Source organism: Poecilia mexicana, unplaced genomic scaffold (genome assembly GCF_051168715.1).
Source record: "Poecilia mexicana isolate PSO_F unplaced genomic scaffold, ASM5116871v1 scaffold_21, whole genome shotgun sequence".
Classification (NCBI taxonomy): Eukaryota; Metazoa; Chordata; class Actinopteri; order Cyprinodontiformes; family Poeciliidae; genus Poecilia; species Poecilia mexicana.
Window position 1 is genome coordinate 21,170,422 of NW_028263390.1, and position 20,740 is coordinate 21,191,161.

At 40.3% G+C, this 20,740-nt stretch overlaps 2 protein-coding genes and 1 non-coding gene across 16 annotated transcripts in view; 2 read left to right on the forward strand and 1 right to left on the reverse strand.

Annotated features, from left to right (window-relative positions):
* Positions 1-11,919, forward strand: part of afdna (afadin, adherens junction formation factor a) — a 106,122-nt gene extending 94,203 nt beyond the window's left edge. For 7 of the 14 annotated variants that reach the window (XM_088001855.1, XM_088001861.1, XM_088001856.1 and 4 more), the window contains 4 exons: positions 578-712; positions 3,685-4,225; positions 9,311-9,395; positions 10,382-11,919. In XM_088001855.1, the coding sequence (XP_087857981.1) occupies positions 578-712; positions 3,685-4,225; positions 9,311-9,395; positions 10,382-10,538 (918 nt within the window). In that variant the 3' untranslated portion in view covers positions 10,539-11,919. Of the gene's footprint in view, positions 1-577; positions 713-3,684; positions 4,226-9,310; positions 9,396-10,381 lie in introns of those variants that run through there. The other 7 variants (XM_088001863.1, XM_088001865.1, XM_088001866.1 and 4 more) reach the window with 4 other exon arrangements.
* Positions 11,920-12,778: 859 nt separating this feature from the next.
* On the forward strand, positions 12,779-12,861 carry trnal-cag (transfer RNA leucine (anticodon CAG)). Its single transcript has one exon. It is a non-coding gene; the product is annotated as a tRNA-Leu (tRNA).
* A 664-nt stretch (positions 12,862-13,525) lies between these two features.
* tdrd15 (tudor domain containing 15) lies at positions 13,526-20,444 on the reverse strand. The gene is made up of 4 exons (XM_015009647.2): positions 20,413-20,444; positions 14,250-19,928; positions 13,997-14,130; positions 13,526-13,539 (listed from the first exon to the last, which is right to left on the reverse strand). Exons 1-4 carry the CDS (start codon positions 20,442-20,444, stop codon positions 13,526-13,528), a joined length of 5,859 nt encoding a protein of 1,952 aa, XP_014865133.2.
* Between the last annotated feature and the right edge of the window lie 296 nt (positions 20,445-20,740).

Here is a 20,740-nt window from a genome sequence, read left to right on the forward strand (position 1 = left end):
GTTGGTGGGCGGGGCTTACAGCTGACCAATCAGAGCAAGCTATTTTGTAGGATATTCATGATGTGCAAAAATCTGCAGTTTTTTAAATTGATGTTAGTTCACTAAACATTTCTTTGTTCACTTTATTGTCTTTTCTTTTCCACATGATGCAAGAAAGTTTCCTCTATTTATAGTTTGGTTGAACTGACCCTTTAGCCGCCATCCAGCCAAAAGAAACTGGTCTGTTTGTCATGTTTTTACTGGTTTAAATGCATTTCTGCAGCTCTCTGAGATAAATGTTGCATATTGAAGTCCTGAAGGTTGGAGCTTTACTGCTGCTGCTTTGTTTTGGTTGCTGCTGCTGCATGTTGGTGTCTGCATGGTCGGACGTGTGCGTTTCTGTGTTTTTGCTGTGCTGGAGCAGCAGATTGAGACATTATGTAACATGCTACTTCAAGTTAGCGTCCAGAAAGTGGAGATTAAATAATCTCAGATTGCTTGATTGGACCTCGGTGGTTGTTGCTGTTCTAATTGTTTCCCTGTCTGCATGTTTGCCTTATGGCGTGGTGTGTGTGTGTGTCTGTGTGTGAAAAACCAGTTGCAGGACGAGGAGCGGCGGCGCAAGCAGCAGCTGGAGGAGATTCGGAAGAGGGAGGCGGAGGAGCGGGTGAAGCAGGAGGAAGAGAGGAGATGGAGGGAGGAGGAGAGAGTCAAGAGAGAGGCAGAGGAAAAGGTCGGTTCATCTGTCTGAGAAAATGTTCGTTTAAAGATGGCGAACGTTTAAAACTAAGATTTTTCTCTGAAATTCCTGGGATTAGACCAATGTGGTGGTGTTAATGTAAATCCTGTTTTTAAGAAGGTATTTAATCTAAAGTGCTCTAACAACTCAGCAGAAAGCAGCTGAAACACGAGTCACTAACATTTATGACGTTTCCAAGCTATGAGCTAAGGTAGAAGCATTACAAGGTTTAAATTGCTAATTCGAGTTTGATGAACTTCAATTAAATCAGTTTAATATAAATGCAGGAAAACTAAGTAACTTTAAAATGCATTAGCAACAAACCACATTTCACCAGTATTACATTCTCTTTCACAACGATTATGCTGACAAAAGAAGCCAGAATCTGCTTGTTTATGCTCTATTTTTATGACTTAATGATAGTCTATCGTCTGCTCAACGATAGTCATTTTTATTACATTAAAAAATGCATTCAAATGTCAGAAAGTACATTTCCAAAATCTTTAATTATTCACGTAATTTAAATGGGAAATAGAGATCAGTTTTGTTCTTTTTAAATGGTACAATGGCTTGCCGTACGCTGCTCATATTGGACAGCTGATTGTGAAGGCACTGCAGCTGCTGACGCTCAGTTTGTTTAAATCTTCATCACATCTGTGATAAACTGGGTATGATTTAAAGGCATTGGTCTAATTCTTGGAGTTTCAAACATCCTCAACTTATGCACACTTATTTAAATACTTGAAATAAATGTTTATTTTCAGAAATATTTTAGGTTTTTTCCTTATTCTGTTCAATATTTTTAAGTGTGTCTTTTTTTTTACATAAACTAGATTTTTTTTTGCATAAAGTGTGCAGCAATCATAACCAACCTTTTTCTTTTAAGTTGATGAGATATTTTTGTTTTTGAATAACCAGCGGTTTGGTTTCATACCATCATGCACATTTGTGCTGCTTGTTGTAACAAATGTCGTCCATGTTTTGTTGTTTCACCGTGATGAGACCGCTGGTTATTTAAAAGCATCATTTTCTGGTAGAAATCTCATTTATTTTGTATTTTTTAATGCTGTTTTATTAAATGTAATGTTGTCCCGTTGCATGCTGTCATCCTGAGCATTCCCACCCTCTGTGACGTTTTGCTGTGTCATGTTTTGTGCTCCCACCCACCAGAAAGCATGAGTTTCCCCATCATGTTGTTGTCAGGAAGGTGCAGTTTTCTTAGGGGGAGAGCTGAGTTTTTAATTTTGTTAGTATTTTTTTTTATTCCCATTCCATCCAGCATCCAAACGTGTGTTTAGGGAATGCAGCCCACTCTCCACCCAAACATTTCCCCCAAACCATTCACCCCACACACATTAGAGAAGCTAATATCGCCTCTCTCATCCGTGCCAAACATATTCATAAACCCGGAGCCCACACAGCCGCTAATCCCTCCCAGGTTCTTCAGGCCGAACTGTCCAGGCAGATCGGATCCGACCCTCGCCACATGAGATGGAAGATAATCTCACATCAGACCCGGAGCAGACCCTGAAATCCAAATCTCTCCCCCACCAGCGTAGCTTCATCCTCTGAAGTCGAGATGCTAGGAGTCAGGGTGGCCTGGAAGCTGGAAGAAAAAGCCACAAAACCTCACAATGTAAACTGAGATCCGCTACATATAGCCTGATCGAACAAAGCAAAGATGCAGAGAGGGAGGGAACGACCCGGTGGGTCTGGTAGGAGTTGGATCAGAACCTTTTATCCAAACATTTTTATCAAGTTTCAGGACTTTTCTTAGATGTAATTGATGGTCAGGGTCGACTGTAGCTCCAACTCGGGGGCCTCATTGGGGAGATTTTCCTCACATTTACTCCCTTTAAATAGTTGAAACGAAAGATGAACTCAGGAAATTGTCCAATAAATTACATAAATAGATATGTATATATATTTGATGGATATATATTTGAAAATAAATCAGTTTCTTGACAAAGTTAGCCACATTCTGTCCAGTCAGTTTCAGTTGATTAGATCCTGTTTGTTTTCAGATCCATCATGTTTTAAGAACCTGAAAAATTAAGACTTTTACTTAGAAGCTGCCAACATTCCCAGAAACCCTAGCATTAGCATATTGCTATCAGTAGCAAACCTGCAGTTACATATTTTTCATCAATATGCTATAATTAGCAAAAAGGCTACTACAAGGGAACAGTAGCTTCAAAGCTACAGTGAGGTGAAATGTTAGCGTTTGCTTATCTGCTAGCATTCGGTAAGCTGCTTCCAAAAACATGTTAGCAAACAACTAGCATTAGCTGCTATTCTAACTTTAACTGAAATGCTAAAATTACCCACACTGCAAAAACACAAAATCTTACAAAGTATTTTTGGCCTAGTTTATAGTGCAAACATGTTGGTACTCTTGAAATAAGACAAGTACTTTTTCATCAATATTAAGGAATTATTTACTTGAAACAAACCCCTATTTCTTGCTTAAAAGCTACTCTTACGTTTCTTATTTCAAGTGTGCGAAGATATTTACACTAGAAACAATACCAGAAATATTTTGTAAGATTTTGTTCTTGCATTGCAAATATACTTAGAAAGAAATACAAGAGCCACAAATTCACCCCTAAGATTTCAGTTTTTGCTTTTTACCTCCATCAATACTTTATATTTAGTTTTTTGTCTTAAATTTCAATCAACACAGCATTAAAAAGTCTTAAATTTGACTAGCTAAAACTTTGGTGAAAAACTCGCGCAGTTTTTAATAAAATGTCCCAGCTGAGGCCGTCGATGTTGGACCGTCGGTTGTGCGGCGTTTTCAGGCGCGAGTCAGGTTAGGGTTAGTTTGTCAAAGCGAGTCACAGAGAGGTGGGTGGTTGCTTGTTGAATAGCTTCTAGCTGTGTTTCTAGCTAATTAGCGTGTTAGCATCCAGTGTTGGTGGCAGCCAATCAGAGCGGAGCTTACTAACAGGTTATCCCTCCCCCAGAGGAGACAGGAGGAGGAGTACTACGCCCGTCTGGAGGCCGAGCGGCGGCGGCAGCACGAGGAGGCAGAGAGAAAGCTGCTGACGCCCGATGAGCCGGCCGGTCTGTATCGGCCCCCGCTGCCTCGGGATTACAACCCCCCCGCCCCCCACAACCCTACTAACACCCCCCCGCCCCCACCACAGAGAAACACCTCCTACCTCAAAACACAGGTCATCTCGCCCGACACGCTCTACACAGCCAAATTCGTCTCGTACGCGGGCGACGACGAAGACGAGGAGGAAGCCTACTCGGCAGGGAGCGGCGGCCAATCAGGTCAGGCCAAGCTGTCGGCGACCAGGAAGTCGTACGGCGACCTCCCGGCCTCCGCCGCGCCCACTCAGAGCCGGCCTCAGCCGCCGCCCACTGCGCGCAAGCCCCGCCCTCTTTCTGATGGCATCTTCCTGTCTGGCTCATTCCAACCGCCAGCCAACAACTCCAACAGTACAGGCCCCCCCCTTCCTGCCAAACCCAGCTCCGTCCCCCCACCAGGAAGCTATAAAGGTAGAGCCGGAGCGAGGAGCCAGGCGCCTCTAAACTCCCAGACCTCCCTCCATCCACTCATCTGTCATTTCCTACCCTTCAGGGTTTTCAGCTCTTAGATTTTCCCTCTTTTACGTGTTTGTCTAGATTTTGTCCACCGTTTCATCGTTCACTTTAATTTACTTTTGTTTGTGGGAATCCCTTCGTCTCTCCTTAAGCCAATCAGATTGTTTGTTTTGTGTTTGAACTAGGGCTGAATCGATTAATCGATTACTGAAATAATCAACTAATTTAGTAATCGATTAATCGCTAATTGGAGAATACAGACTGAAAAAAAGACCAATTTCAGGAAGATCGTCATTCTCAGAGGAGCAATTAGCTAAAAAAACATATTAGGGCTGAAATGATTAATCGTGATTAATCAATCACTGAAATAATCATCAACTAATTTAGTAAGCGATTAATTGGATTATACATTTAATAACGGCCAATTGCTAAAAAAATATAAATCTCTGAAGAGTAATCAAGTCAAAATTGTACAAAAAAACATATTAAGGCTGAAAGAACTAATTGTGAAGGGATTACTGAAATGAAGCAGTAAATAACCCAAAACTGGCCAAAAATGTATCTATTTTGCATTTAAGATAAAAAAAAACCTTCTATCTGTAGTTTTAGGTTCAAATTCTATAAAAAGCCTGTTTTGCTGTCCAGTTATTGATCGCTAATCCGAAAGATAACCACCAGACATTTATTAAGGAATTCTGTGTTATTCCGTTTTAGGCATTAACATTTCTAGGCATTTCTAATATTGTATGAAAAATCCTAAAGTAGTTAAATAAAAAACCTGCAGAATGGTCCAGTTTTTTAAATTCGATTAATCGTCAGAATAATCGATCAGAAAACTGGTTATTAAAATAATCGTTAGCTGCAGCCCCAGTTTGAACACCTTCCTTCCTTCTCGGTAATTTTTTTTCCCACTCCCTCTCCTCATCTTCCTCCAATCGCCCCCCTTCTTCAAACAGAAAAAAAAGCAATCGATAATCACGCCACCTCGTTTGGTACAGACGATTGAGGCCAATCATAGTACTGTTGGTGTTGTCGCTCGCCGCCTCCTTTCTGTCTGGTTGGTTGCTTCTTGGGAACAGGGATGGAGGAGTCGCCTCCACTTCCTGCTAGGCTCTGCTTAGCGATGTTTGCTTTAAAGGGAAGGAGATTTGGCTTTTCACACCCATCTCTAACTCAGTAAATAAAATGACTTCATATAAACGCAGCAGCAGTGAAAACTTGCCTTTGTCTGAGATTGTTTAGCATTTCAACTTGACGACTGTTTAACAAAATGGCTGCTGTTTTGGTTTATTCAATACATTTTTCCCATGTTATAAGTTCAAATGTCTCTGTCTAGTTATAACTGGTACTTTTTCATCAATATTCAGGAATTATTGATTTGAAACAAAGGTTTATATCTTTCTTGAGTTAAGTTTTTCTTGTTTCAGTTGTACTTTGATAGTTTGCAGATAAAAATCCTCGGTCACAACATCAAAAAAAAAAAACTGTTTAATTTTCTTTTTGTTGTATATTTGGATCTACTATATCATGTCGCAGCTTTATATGCGACACTTAACTTTCAGAAAGTGTTGAGCTGAAGGAAAATCTCTCGACACGCTCAGACAAACGCAGAATTAAATGCATCTGAATCCATTCCTGAGGTCCTGATTCGGTTCCTGCCTGCACCTCGATCCTCCTCATCACACACCTGAGACCTCAGACACACTTCATGTTGCACTCATTAAGCAAAATCATCTCACTAATGCCCCCACCCCACACCTCCCTGCCCCCAGCACCACCCCTCCCCCGCCCAGCGAATCAAATCTGCATGCTTCACAAACCAATCACAGCACGGCGCTGCACGCTGGCTGCCAGCAGCTCACCTCAGTCACTGGCTTGATGTCTATTGCTTTTTACTGCCTCTGCCAAGCTTTCTTCTTCTTTTCGTTTCTTTTCTAGTTAATTTGCTCTCCCCAAAACTACTTGTCAGTTTCAGCTGATTTTTGCTGTCCTTCCTTTTCAACTGTCGCTTTTGTCGCTGCAGCTTCATTAAAACCTGACTACAACTCCCAGAGGGCTTTGCTGCAGGTTCAGGTGGTTTATCAACACCTGAGACTCCGGCTTTTTCCTGCTGGACTGAATGCAAAAAAAAAAAAGTATTTGTTTTACTGAGCTGGCATCTCCGAAAGCTCGACTGTGACTTTAATAAAATGGGGGAAAAAAAACAAGAGTTCGGATTCCACAGAGTAATTTTCATCTGCTTTGGCTCAGCAGAGGAATGTGAGGGCTCGTTTTTTGGGAGGGGGATGGAGCTGAGGAGCTGCCAGCTGGATGAATGTGTTTGGGTTCACCATTTGTCGCTGTGTCTGTATGGAAACTGTCCCAAACGGCCCCCGTTTTTATTGCCTTGGAGCACAAACCCAACATGTAGAGTTAAAGTCCAGCACAAAACGACATCTGCGTTTATTTGCAGCCCTGGTAAAGATGTGAGAAAAAGTCTGTGCACTGAATATTTATTTAGAGTAAATTTTAGTTTGTTTTTTCACAAGACTATCAACAATAATCCTCTAACAGGGGTGTTCAAGATGTAGCCCAGGGGCCGTTTTTGGTCCTTCAGATTATTTAGTTTGGCCCCTTACCAAGTCAAACATGGTAAAAAATTGTCCAACAAAATAGAAAACAACCAAAAACATTGGAAATTGTCTGTTTTTCTTTTAATAAGGCAACAGTCTGAAGCCTCTTTAATGATGTACAGAGTTCAGAAAAAATTGGATGAATTTAATTAATTTTGTGCCTAGTAGTTTAGATTTGCTAGTTTTGGCAAACAGTTTGGGCACCACTGCTCTATAAATTAAACATACTTTGATTTTTTTCTTTTTTTTTTTGTCTTGTGGAAATGAGAATATAGCGCGGATATAGTCAAAAAATGGCAACAGAAAATCGCCTAAACTTTTCCGTATCTCCAGTTGGTTTGTTTATTAAAACTACAAACACGGCCGGATGAGGATGAAAGTTTATCCTGCTTCCGTTTAGTGATTTAGACAGTTTGGCTTGCAGAGCCTTTAGGGGCGAGACCAGACGCCCTGCAGAGGAAACTCATTTCAGTCGCTTGCATCTTGTTCTTTTGGTCACTACCCAAAGGTTGTGACCATAGTTGAGTTTATTGAACGTAGATTGATTGGTCACTGTAACAATCTGCCTATCAATGTATTTTTTTTCCTCTTTTGTAAAGAAGACTTTGAGATACTTGAACTTCTCCATCTGGACCAAGACCTTGTCCCCAATCCGAAGAACACGCTCCACCCTTTTCTGGCACAAGACCATGACCTCGGACTTGGAGGTGCTGATTCTCATACGTCTCAGTATAAAAGTGGAGATCACCAAAACAGATCCTTCAGCACCTTTGCACTGTCATGAGCAGAATCGCTGACGAGGGCCAACATTGGGGTAATCCAACTCTAACCAAAGACAAGTCGGATTTAATGCCCCCATCGTTGACCAATCTCTCATTGGTCACACAGGAAGCCAACGTATCAAGGTCAAACGCTTCCTTCCATCCATGAACCACGTAAACATCTTGAAGGACTTTGCTATGGATCAGCATTTTCATAAAAATCAGGTTGCCTCAAACTAGAATTGGCTCTTTCAAGAGGATAAAACATTTGGTGAAATCAAAACAGAAATGGTTCATGAAATGTTTAGGGAACCTTACTTTTGCAATTAAAGTTGAGTTTCCTTTGAGGAAATGTCCACATCTTTACCAGGAGTACCTCTGCTTCTGGAGTAAAAACCGGAGCCATTAAAGATTCATCCGTTGCTTCTCTGAAAGCTTCCTGCTCTCAGGTTGAAGCGGTGAAACTAAATGTTGTTTCAGCTGGAAAATCCCAACATTTTTTGTCCTCTAAAGAGGAAGTGGTTGGCATATTTCACTGTTTTTCCAGTTGTCATAAAAAAGACCAAAACCAACAATGTGGGTTTCACTCTTATACTGAACCTTTTGTTGTGAAACTGGACGGAGATCCAGAAAAGGAAGCAGGGATGTTCTTTCTGTGTAGTTTGTGAACGCGTACGGTGCAGAATCCTCACGAAAACAGCCCGAATCTGAGTGAGGTCCAGCAGAACCGCTGCTTCAAAAGACTCGAGGTGAAATGTCTGTCAAATGCTGACTCTCTTTTAGGTTCAGTTCATTTTAATAGAACTCTAGTTTGTTTGCCTGGCAGTTCGTTTGGGAGGTCTTTGTTCAGTTGAAGTGAACTCTGGTGCGGTTCAAATGCATTTGTGAACGACAAGTGAATCAGAGACCGCTACAAAAACAGGAAGTGGACTACAGCGCAGGGCATTCTGGTAAATACAACCAAAACAAGCGCGAGTTTAGCACTAGCGGAAGAAATGGCTCAAAAGAGAAATCCTACAACTGCTGAAACCTGACGCCACTTCGTTGTTTACATTTTGTGAAGAAGGAAGTTGCGCTCATCGTCATCTTCTGAGGTAGAGAAAAGAAATCCGATTTTAATTAGTCACCTAAAGAACCTTTCAGTTTGTGGTTTTAGACTTTTAAAAAACAAAACTTATTGTGTGAAATGGTTGGTTTTGGTGTTTTTCCCAATTAAAAGTGAAACCATCGTGGCGGTCGTTACTGAGACACAGGGACATATGAGCCGAGCTCCTGAGCGGGGTCGGGTCGGGGTCACCAGCTGCACAATAAGGGTGACCACGACCTCAGATCCCGGCCCACGCTTCCACAGACCGTTTCCTGCTTTGGATCGGCGCTCTAACTGCTCCTCTTCCTGCCTGGAGAGATCTGAATGTTTCTGCCGTAACGCTTCTCAACGCTGCTCTTCTTTCTGCTCAAACCGGTCTGTGGGAAAAAATAACAAAATAGAGACTGTATGGAGAGGCTGCTGGGTCTCAGCTCAGAGGTTTTTTAAAATAAAAATAATCAGTCTCTCTCAGCCATCACCCAGCAGCCTCCGCCTCAGATAGCTTCAGTTGCTCCCTGAATGCTGACTCATGTTGTGCTGCTTTGTTTGTGTCTGCTGCGTGGCGCCCGAACATCAACAGGGTTTAACTCGCACACTGGAAACTCGACAGGAGTTGTAGGATCAGGAGAGGTCTACAACGACCCGCGGGACAAATGGACAAAGAGGTGAGCATTACATCGTCTTTCCAAGAAAAAGCTGTAAGCTAGCAGCAGATACTAACGTGTAATAAGCAAAATAAAATATATAATATTATAATAAATATAAATTATTTTAAGACCATTAGATTGATTTACAATTAATGTGCCTGACTATTCAAATTGAGGTTTTTTTTTCCTTCCAACTATTTGAAAACAGAGTTATGTGCTGCCCTCTAGTGGCTGGAGGTTGGGTCAAATTTAAGGGGGGGATTTCAGGTAGAACTTTTTTTTCCAGGTTTTGTTTTGTTTTTTTTTAATCATAAAATTTCTGGTATCTGGGTAAATGGAATAAAGATTAAAAAAATAAGATTGTTGGGAAAAGATTAAATATTTTTCAGTTTTTCTTCAAATCAAGCCCAAAATAAGTTATCAAAGAAAAATTACATTTTTGATCTAAAAAATGCAGACTTTTCTTGTTTAATTAAAATAGTTCTTGCTTTGTTTGTTTAAATATTTTTTTTGGCTATTTTAGTTCGTAAAAATGACATTAAAATATCCACCTTTTTAAATGTATTGATATTGATAAATCTGCTTTTAATTGCTGTATTAAAACTTATCTAAATATGCCAAGTGTTTTCAAATGATGACTGACATAGATCCTGTTTCTATTGCTGAAAACAGATCAAAAATTAAACATTTTTCAATTTTCTTCAAATCGACCACAAAATAAGTAGAAAAAAACATTTAAAGTTTGTGATCTACAAAAAAAACATATATATTAATATTTTAAAAAACCTAATATATATAAGAATAGTTCAGTTTTAGTTTGAGTAGGTAAAAAATGTTTAGTTTTTAAAAATGCCATGAGTAATTTTTAACTGAAACAGCCACCTTTTTAAATCTGTTGGTATTGATCGCCCCCTGGTGGCGTCACAGAGACACTGCAGCAGCTTTTCTGTAGCTCTGGTGTTGTGAAGGAGTTTTTCTCATTGTGTTTTTGTGTCTGTGTTCAGTCAGGAGCAGGAGAACTCGATCCCCAGCGACGCGCCGGAGAGTTTGACCTTTAAGGAGCGCCAGCGCCTCTTCTCTCAGGGGAAAGAGGTTTCCAACAAGGTCAAAGCTTCCCGGAAACTGATGGAACTGGAGAACGAGCTCAACACCAAGCAGTAGGCCTCCCAGCGCCGCCTTAAATCCACCTTAAGGAGGTCCTGGGAAACGTCCAGATGGAGCAAACACTGACAGCCTCCTACCGGTTCTGATTTTTATTTTTATTTCGAGATAACTGGACCGTTCACCTTTTATTTTTATGACGTAGCGGTATCGTTGGAACATGGCAGACGGTTCTAGTTTCAGATTCTTCCGAGTCTGTCAGCTATATAATAATGAAGCACTGTAAAAAAGTTTAATTATATCTGATTAGAGAAACACAACAGACGGGGGATATATTTTTGTTTGTAAAATGGTTCTTGGGGGATTTAGAAAGATTTATTCTCGTTTAAATTTTTTTTAAATAGCTTCCTGAAATATGAACAATTTTATCATATTTTACGCTCTTTTGTTGTCGTTTTCACTTTCAGTTCCTTCTTGCCAGCAGAAAGAAACATATTTTATTAATTTTATCCGTTTTTTTTATTTTATTTTAAAGATTAAATTCTCAGAGAGGAAACACTGTTTTTTCACTCGGTAGCGACAGAGAGCGGATTTCTTTCGTTTTTGTGACGTCTTAAGAGGAGCTGGAGGATGGTAAAGGGGTCTGTAAGTGCACAACTTTACTGTAAATATTCCGGTCCATAACTGTCTCTTTTTACTACTGTGGAAACCTTCCAGGAAACTAAAGAAAACCGGAACGCTTCCGTGATTAACTTTGAATTTTCAATTCAGAAAACCCAACAAACCTCTCGTTTTCAGTGTCCCCCCTCCCCGCCTTGTTTCCGAATGTTAAGTTTTAGGTTCTTTTAAAGGTAGTTTTTTGCAGAGTTGTGTGAAATTAATTTGATTTGTTCCCTAAATTCAATTCAGAAACACTTCCACTCAAAATGTGATTAATGTTCACAATATTAATAAAGGAAGAGCTTCTCTTCGAATGCTTGTTTGCTTTACAGGTATTTATTTCAAACCTTGTAGGAAAAAGTGAAACACACATGCACATATTTTAGTATTTACTCTGTATCTGCAGACCTTTTTATTTCAGAGAAGTGGATTATATTTGGGACCTCTTGACTGTGGTAATCTTTTTTTTTTACAGAGCTTCAGAGAAACGTGATGGTTTCACATAGTAAACGGTTTCCCAAAGTGTCAACACTCTTCAGCTGAGCTTTAAACTCTGAGTGACTCCATCCTGTGTGAACGGATCTTATTTTTTTCATCGACTGGAGATGAAACTGATTCTACGTGACGATGAGATAAAATGCTGTTAGTAACCGACCTGTAGAATCACTACAAGCATTTCCTCCTTGACTTCTCCCTCTAGGTTTCAAAATGAACTGAATCATTTAAATGGTTTCATGTTTAGCCTTTTGTAAATCATTAATAAATACAGATTTTTCAACAACGGGGCCTGATAATGTTTCATCTTTTCATCATTTTTCTAAGAAGTAATGTTTACTTGTTTCGCTGCCAAACAAGCAAAATATATTTTAAATTTAATTTGATATCAAAAATATATATGCACAAATACCTCAGCTATCAAGTTTCCATTAAGATTCATATAAATATTGTCAAAACTAAATTTTTCCCAAATTTTCTAAGCTTTTGTTAGAATAAAACACATTTTTTAAATCCAATACTTTTTTAAATTTTATTTTATATTAATTTAACACTTTTTGTTTTTGAGAAATTTTCTAAAACTTTTTTTTGGTCAAGTCACAGTGAACATACAGCGTAAATGTGTCCAACGTAAGTAAAGTAAGCACATTTTTATGTCATAGATAAAAATGATCAGAATTAAAATGACTGCCATACATCTTTAAAAATTGAAAGGCTAATTTAATATGAATTTAAGATCAAATTTAATTCAGAATTTGAGTTACAACTATAAACACAAAATATTTTATATGAGGGGAAAGGTTTTAGCACGAGGGGGCAGATTACACAGTAAAGTATACGTTTACTCTTTTCACGATGTAAACAGAACTCGGAAACAGGAAGCGGATGGAACTGGCGCTTTAGAAGCGCGAAATGTCCAGAACTCTCGCGGGAAAAAACGTGTTTTGGAAATTTTATTCTGAAAGCAATGTCATAGGCTCTCCACAAACTAGCTTATTCAAAAGAAAAACCGAAAGTATTGCGAGTCATCGTAGCTACACCAGTTTTACGCGGATATGTATAATTTCAGACACACCAGAAATATAACTGACAACTCTTATTACTGTATCGCTTAATATGATCGCTATCAATACGTCACAGTATCTGTCAGGATGGCCGAGCGGTCTAAGGCGCTGCGTTCAGGTCGCAGTCTCCCCTGGAGGCGTGGGTTCGAATCCCACTTCTGACAACAATGTTTTGATTATTCAGGTTTTTTTTTTTTAATTAGGTTTTTCTGTTATGAGCCTAAGAAGCTCATAACCAATTGTGTTTATTTTTAACAAATGATCTATGCAGCATCGACTTTAGTCAAGAAGAATGGAAAACATAATAGACCATATAGGGACTAAGTTTATATGAACATATAATCATATTTACGTCAAGGGAAAATTTGAGAGATTATGAAGCATTTACGTTTCTTGTTCCATAACACCACCAAGAAGAGCAAAATGAAAACACAGGTAATTTTAACAAAAATAAGTTTATGTCAGACAAGCACCAGTAAAATAATAGAAAACGCTTACTTAAGTATTTAAACAATCTCCCTACTTAATATAAAGAAAGACTTCAAAAGTCTTGAAAATACACATACAAAACAAGGCTAACCTAAAAATCTCAAAAAAACTAATTATCATATTTGAGGAGCCTCTAACAAATGTAATTCTCCAGAGCAACAAACTTCTACTAAGTTTAAGGAATGAAAAGGGTTGAGTGAGGAAATTATAATACAACAAACATAATCAGCCACAAATCAATACAGCTAAATGTTAATACATATACATTTAAACATAAACTTCTGTTGTGTGGCTGATTAAAAAAAAAAAAAAACACTGCAGCACTTGAAGAAGCTTTCTTCACATCAGGAAACCTGTTGGAGAAGAAAATAAGATCAATAACACGGTCATTACTGGTAGAAATGATTCCAGGCTGAAAATGAACACTGCTCTACTTTGTCCATGTCTTATCCAACTTCTGGAGTTGTAATCTAACTGGGTTTGAAACACATAATTTTCAAACATTAATGCAACGCTGGACGGAAATAAGTCTTTTGACGATGCAGAAATTTGATGAAAAAATGCAATAGCAAACAACTAATCAAAGCTAAGATATTAGTGTGACCTAGTTTTTTAAGAGGCGACTTACTTTTACCAGGCAGTGTAAAAGCTTTCTTCAAGCCCAGTTTGTTTTGTCTTATATTATAGTGAACAAGTTGCCTTTTATGCAAAACTACTTTATAAAATACCTGCATATCTTATATTGTGAAAGATCACCTTCCCACAGCCAGTATTTATTATTAATTGTCTTTATAACTATTTGTTTCTTACATTGACTTGATCTGGACTCTGAGCTGACTGAGGTGTTCACTTTGCACTCATCAGTAGCCTCAATGTCATTGTAGACCTCTTCTTCATCGGTATCACAAACCTGAGGTTCTTTACAGGAACTCAACTCCTGAAACCTTTAGGTAAGAAAATGCAAATTAAAATCTTAAATATACTATCAACATAGCATGGTTTTGTTAAAGAATCTACATCATGCATCTTATAATTTACTACTAGTAGAATCTGAAGAGTATACCTGCGTCCAAGCAATACATCTATATAGTTTGCATGTCCAGCATCCACCAGCTTCTTGGCGATATGGACTCCATCAGCAACAATGTCCACTCTCCAGATGGAGTTGGGGCCAAACTCTCTGAAGAAAATCTGCAGATCTTTCTCGTACAAACAGTCCTGGAAGAAGGCTGCTGCCTCATCACTCCACTGTCCGTCCACACCGGCCGGTTTCACCCCTCTCAGAATGCAGGGATAAGTCATTTTTGGGAGGTTTGCAAGCTCTATTGGAAGCTGCTTCAGCTTGGAGAGGTCATGGTATGGTATGACCTCGTGATGCCCATAATCGACGAGTTTCAGGACCACTGTGGTGTCAACGTGAATGATTTGAGCCCTGCACCACTTGTTCTTGGATTCAGACATCAACAGGCAGCAGGCACCTGGAACCAGGTGGGCCTCTGGAAGAGAAGGCATATTGCCAGGCAGGTTGTCCAACATTATAGACACTTTATCCATGATGAGGAGTAAATCTTCGAGGACAACACAAAACTCATAGGGAGTGGTAAATGCAGATGCAAAGCCAGAGTAAGCTTTGTCTGTCTCAAGGGGAGCAAAGAAGAGCAGCTGAGGAGTGCTGGTGTCTGCGGTGAATCCATCTGGTGAAGCCTCATTTTGAGTTTCAGCTGCTATTGCAGTCTTGTCTCCATTTTTGTGCAATGAAGCCTTGATTTGACACATAAGCAAGAGTTCACTCAGGGCAATTTCAACCAGCCAAATTTCATCAGCCTCAGAAATTTGGACAAATATCAGCTTGACCTCAGTGCCTACTAACGGTTTGAGCATTTCATACCAGCACTGATGAGCTGCAATCCCCTCGAGTCCAACACTGTTTATCTTGCACAACAAAGCAAGGTTTGGGACCTTTTTCAGGTTGGTACATTGCTGTGGGACAGGCCCTCTTGGAATTTCTACAGTTATTCCATGATCCACCAGGAAGACCTCAAACCTTCTCTTATGTATCTGCTGAACAACAGCTCTCCGCCACTTGCCGTCCTCAGCCTGGACTAAGCATTTCAGGTCTTTTTTGACATCCTTCTCAGGCACAGTTTTGAACTTCTTTATGTTGTCCATCATATGTCTTTCCATCGATGTTAGCAAGTTGTTTTCTTTAGTCAGTCTGACATAAAAGCTGCTGTCACTCTGGACTGAAAGAATGGTTCCAATTTCTGTCTCTATGGCCTGAACAGTCTGATGGATGAACACATCTGGACAGTCCCTGGAGACTGGGATGGAAGATGTTTTGGACTTCTTGTGCTTTCTTCTGTAGTATCTTTGACCACTCCCCCTGGTGTTTCGGACTTTCTGCTTGGCTGATGGTTTTGGCTTCAAACTCTCATTTTTTATGGTGGATGCTGCTTCTCTGTACTTTTCACTTTGCTGACTTTCTTCTCTGAGATTCTTTTTACAGGGACTTGGAGTGAAATCAGATAAAAGTGATTGACTCGCTTCTTTGCTTTTTGCTACAGAGGTGCTATTAAGTGTTGCATCGCTTTCAGCTTCTTCATCAAGAACATCAAGAAGCTCAACCTTGACTTGCCAGTGATCCCCAATCTGACAAACAAACTCAACCAAGAGTGGCTTCTCTGTCACAGCTTCGATGAAAGAAGCTTCAGCTCTATAGGTGCATGTGTTAATCAGTGAACATGGTATGCTAAACCTTGGCTGGGATAGGAACTGCTCCGGTAAAAAGTAGATCTTTTCCTTTCTGACAAATGCTGAGTTTCCGTAGTCCACAAACTCCACCTTGTAGAAGGAATCGTCTTCCTGGTTCTTCACGACTGAACGATACAGAGCTCCATCCTCCTCAAACTCTGACAAAACAGCATCACTGACAGTCAAAGGTGAGGCCAGCTTCAACGAATCTTTGAAGTCACTTGAGTTGAGATCTTCGCCCATTTTCAGGATGGCAGATTCGTCATCTGACACCTGGAGGTAAAACCTATTGATGGAGTCAATGTGGGACACAAAACATTTTATCCTACATCCAGGATCTATGTTCTTGTATGCCAGCCGCACCAGTTGGGGCGTTCCTTTTTCTGTTCTGTGCTGTGTTTGCTTTGTATGTTGGTTTTCACTTGTGGACTTGATTTGAGGTTTTATAGGACCAGTCCTCTTTTGATTTTGTACAAGTTCTTGTTTGGCTATTGCCTTCCTGTTTGGGGCACTACCAAGAGCATAATTTTGGGTGTTTTTCAGTTTTGCGACGTTAACTTTAGATGGAGATGAACTGTGCACTTTTAGTAGAGTTTTGAATGTGCCTATATCACATTTTTTGCACTGGTTTTGATTTTTTGTTTTTCTGCAGCTTACAGAAAATCTGACTGCAGTCTTTGGTTTCTGGGAAAGACTCAAAATGAGCTCCTTCAACTTCTCATTGATGTTGATCTCTCCATCAAACAGCTCAACATCAAATGATCCATCATCCCTCTTTCCTAGCACAACAACTCTCACCAGTCTATTGAGGACTGCATTGATGAGCCACTCCAGGGCATCTGCATAGAGTTCCTCTGTGGGCACTGAATGGAGGTTGAATCTTACAGCCTGCATTGGCGTATACAACAATTCTTCACACCTCCTGGAAATGAACATGACAGACTTTCTCTCGGATATGTTTGTGTTTCCGTAGTCAACAAAGAAAACACCAACATGCAGGGATGACTGAACACTTAGGGTTATACCCCTGTACCATTTGCCATCCAAGTATTTTGCGAGGCACATCTTTCTCACAACAGCTCCTGTCCTGGCTTGAATGTTTTCAGTTGCCTCTAAGATTTTAATCTCCAGTTCTTCAATGATTTCTGTGTTCCTCTCGAGGTGGCAGTAGACTTCACACTGGCTGTTGACATGCGTAACATAGACCTGTTCTTCATCTCCAGGACTTAGGTCAAACGAAGAGTAGATGTAAGACTCGGGGAACACATCAGAGTTTTTCCTCGTTAATGAAGTTGCTACTCTTGCAAATCCCTCCTTGATAAGTGTATTTGCAACGCTTTGCTGTGTTTGGGTGTTATGGAGAGAAACGACGTTGCAAATGCCTTTGTTTTTCACATTCAACAGGGATGAAATTTTACATTTCAGAACACCTTCACTGTTGAGGGCAAAACTTTTCAGCAAGTTGCATGCATGGGGACTCCAATCGCCACAGTATTTTGGATCTGCTGGTTCAATGAGGTTATAAAGGCTGCATCTGAAAGCTTGTCCTTCCAAGAGAAGATATTCTGGCATAATTCCCTGAAGATGAGAAGGTGTGACCAGGATAATGGAACCGTAATCAACCAGCATCACAATGACTCGGCTCTTCCTGTTTCCAATGACTAAGCCCCTGTACCAGCGTCCATCTTCAGGTGACTTTACAATGCAACACAACTCTTCTGGATGGAGGGGAACTGTGTGAGCTGAGTAATGGAGCTGGATGTCGTCCATGAGCTTCTCCAAAGCTTGACTTCCATCTAGAGCCTGGCACCAGAAGTCAGATGGAGAGTTAATGTGGGAGCAGCGCACAAAGACCTCGAACCCTGGCTTGAATTTTAAAGCTTTGTAACAAGAATGAACTTCAATCTTCTTAGTTTCATTTCTGCACAGGCTCACTTCTCCTTTACAATCCTGCCGCTGCTCTTTTCTCATGTTTGTTTCAGAGCGTTGTAGCTGTCTTGCTTTATCCAAAACATCTTGTTTTTTCTCCACAGGTACACATGGAATGTACTCAGCCAGTTTGGAAGAGATCAAGGCCTCAGTAATGCTCTTGTCGCTTCCCATCTCAAACAAGTCGACGACAAATGTGTTTTTTTTCATCTGGATTAGGTGGACAAGCAAAGCTTTGCCGGACACAGCTTTTCTGAAGAACTGACATGTTGCGCTAGGCCAGACGTCATCTAAAGGAAAAGTGTTCACAAGTGTGCAACAGACAGCAAAGGGGGATATGCCAGCAAATGTTTTGGGTATGTTCTTTATCAACTTGTGTGGCACTTTTTCAACATTCCCATAGTCGATAAAAAGGATTTCGGCTCCGTGCTCGAGAATGTCTGTCACCACACCCCTGTAGAAATGAAAGTCTTCATTGTACAGAGCACAGCACATTGCCCCTACCTCCGGATTCAGCAGTACATCTTCATCCAGCTTCACCTGACTGAAATGCTCTCCTATTTTGGCCATCATTTCCTCAAGCGCCTGGTTGCGTTTCTGGGTTCTGATCCAGAAGTGGTTTGGATCCTGAACATACTCAACATAGCCCATGAAAAAGGAGCCAACCTGAATTTCCTCTGCTTCAAGGGTTTTGTATAAAGCTTCACCCAGGATTTTCTCGTAATTCTCATAACGATCCTGAGGGGACGGTTCCTCAAAATCTGAAAGTGGCTCGGAGGGAAGATTTTGGATCGGTTCTGGTTCTTCCAGGTGTTTGTCTTTAGCACTCAGCACTGTGATGGTGTACAAATGATTATCTTTATCAAAACCAGTAATCTCCACATCGAGAACTGCTCCGAGCAGTCCTGCCTTGAGGAGACTCATCTGCTGAGTTCTGAACACCAAGTCCTGGTCAGCCAGAGGGGGAAGTGTGCATGGAAACGCCATTATTTGCATTGAGTAAAATTCAGGAGGTAAGCTGTGGACATTCTCAATTTTTGCTGTCTCAAAGAAACCATAGTCAATGAAGAAAACTCTTATTTGAGAGTTGGCTGGCAGGAGCTGCACAAAGCCTCGGTGCCATCTCTGATCTTTTCCTTTAACTGCACACAGAACACCAAGGTTCTCTGGAGTCCTCTGACTGCATCCTTTGGTTTTGTCCTCACAAATTTCAGCCAGCTTTTTTGAAACTTGCAACAGCTCTGCTGCTGTGTCAGCCATCTGAAGGTAAAACAGCCCAGGATGGACAGCAGCAGTTACTCGCACTTTAGAGTATGTCCCAAAACTAAATTTAGGCCCACAGAATGACAACATGTCCTGATATCCCTGCAAGCTAGATGATTTGTAGCAAAATTCTTGGCCTCTTGATTTTTCAATGAGCAGGTCAGGAACTGGCTCCATGTTTTGTTTGAGTGGCACCTCTGTAAGCATGCTAACCAGGAGGAGGAACGTATCTCGGTCCACATGTCTCCCAAAGCCATGTTGAACAAGGTCAGAGTTGATGTCAGGCGCTTCAAACAGAAGGACTTTGTGAGGAAGAAGTGCTTGGATAAAACCTGTGACATTTTTACCCGTCAGGCTTGACAAGTATCGTTCAACAACAGAGTGAGAACAATTCTGGAGAATCAGTACATTTGCCAGAAATCCACTGACTATTTTTGGAGGCAGGATGAACAAGTCGTCTGAACAGGAAGATATGCGAGCAATGTCGACACTCAGCACGTTTCCACAATCTATGAGGAAAACATCAACCAAGTCCTCCTTTCGGTTTTGAACTCTTCCTCTGAACCAGCGAGCTGAAGTCACATCTTCAACTAGGCAGAAATCGGCAACGTCCACTGCGGCTTTAGTCTTTGGTACATTCTGAAGTTCTTGCTGCAATATGTTGTAGTCCAGTTCACATATGGAAGGGTATTGTCCCTGGAAGTGTATCAGGGTGGCTTCGGGGCTCCAGTCTAAGTGTGTCAAACTGAGATCCACTGACCAAAGGGCATGTTGTGTCAGTACACCTGAGTCTTGTGACCTGCAAATTCAAATAGCATCAATTAATAAACAATATTCTATCTGTAATGCTTTATTACATAATTGTAATTTACGAAAGCAGGAAGCTGAGAGTACTGATTTAATGTTTGGGGTGACTGTGGCTCAGTGGAAGAGAAGTCCAATAAGGAAACAGCCTGCTGATTCAACCAGGCTGTGTATTGATCAGACGTGATAAAAGTGTAAAAAACACATTTATCACATTCTGAGACCCCTAAAGTATATCCTGTGCATCTAATTGCCATTAGATGTCACTTAAATTGTAAATAAAGTACAGCTATTTATAAAAAATAAATAAATATATCACAACTGGAAAGTTAATTACCTTGATCTAATGTTTCATAATAGTCCTGACTAATAGTTACATTCTAGCAGTAAATACAGGAACCAACCAATGAGATAAAAACCTAAAGAAGTTAACTCATCCGCTCCAACTGGTATGTTTATGATTTAACTGTTTTACTTACTTCTCATGTTCTGGTCTGAGCTTGGACTGCATTGTAGCAAAATCAGGTCCTTTCAAATCACCAAATCAACCTACAGGGAATACAGATGTTGTTTCATGTTAGTTTTTAATTAAATACAGAGGACCCCCAAGATTTCCAGTGGCTGGGAAAACAGCAGCCTACGAACAAATCCTCAAAACCTCTTCTAAATACACTTATAGCTGACTACTTCATAAAATATACCTTAATATGCATTAACAGGCGCAGTGGAAATGTTCTTGGCGCTGAAGCTAATAAACAGTTTTTCTAATATTCTGCTGTACAGCCAATGAGCACCAATGAAAATAAA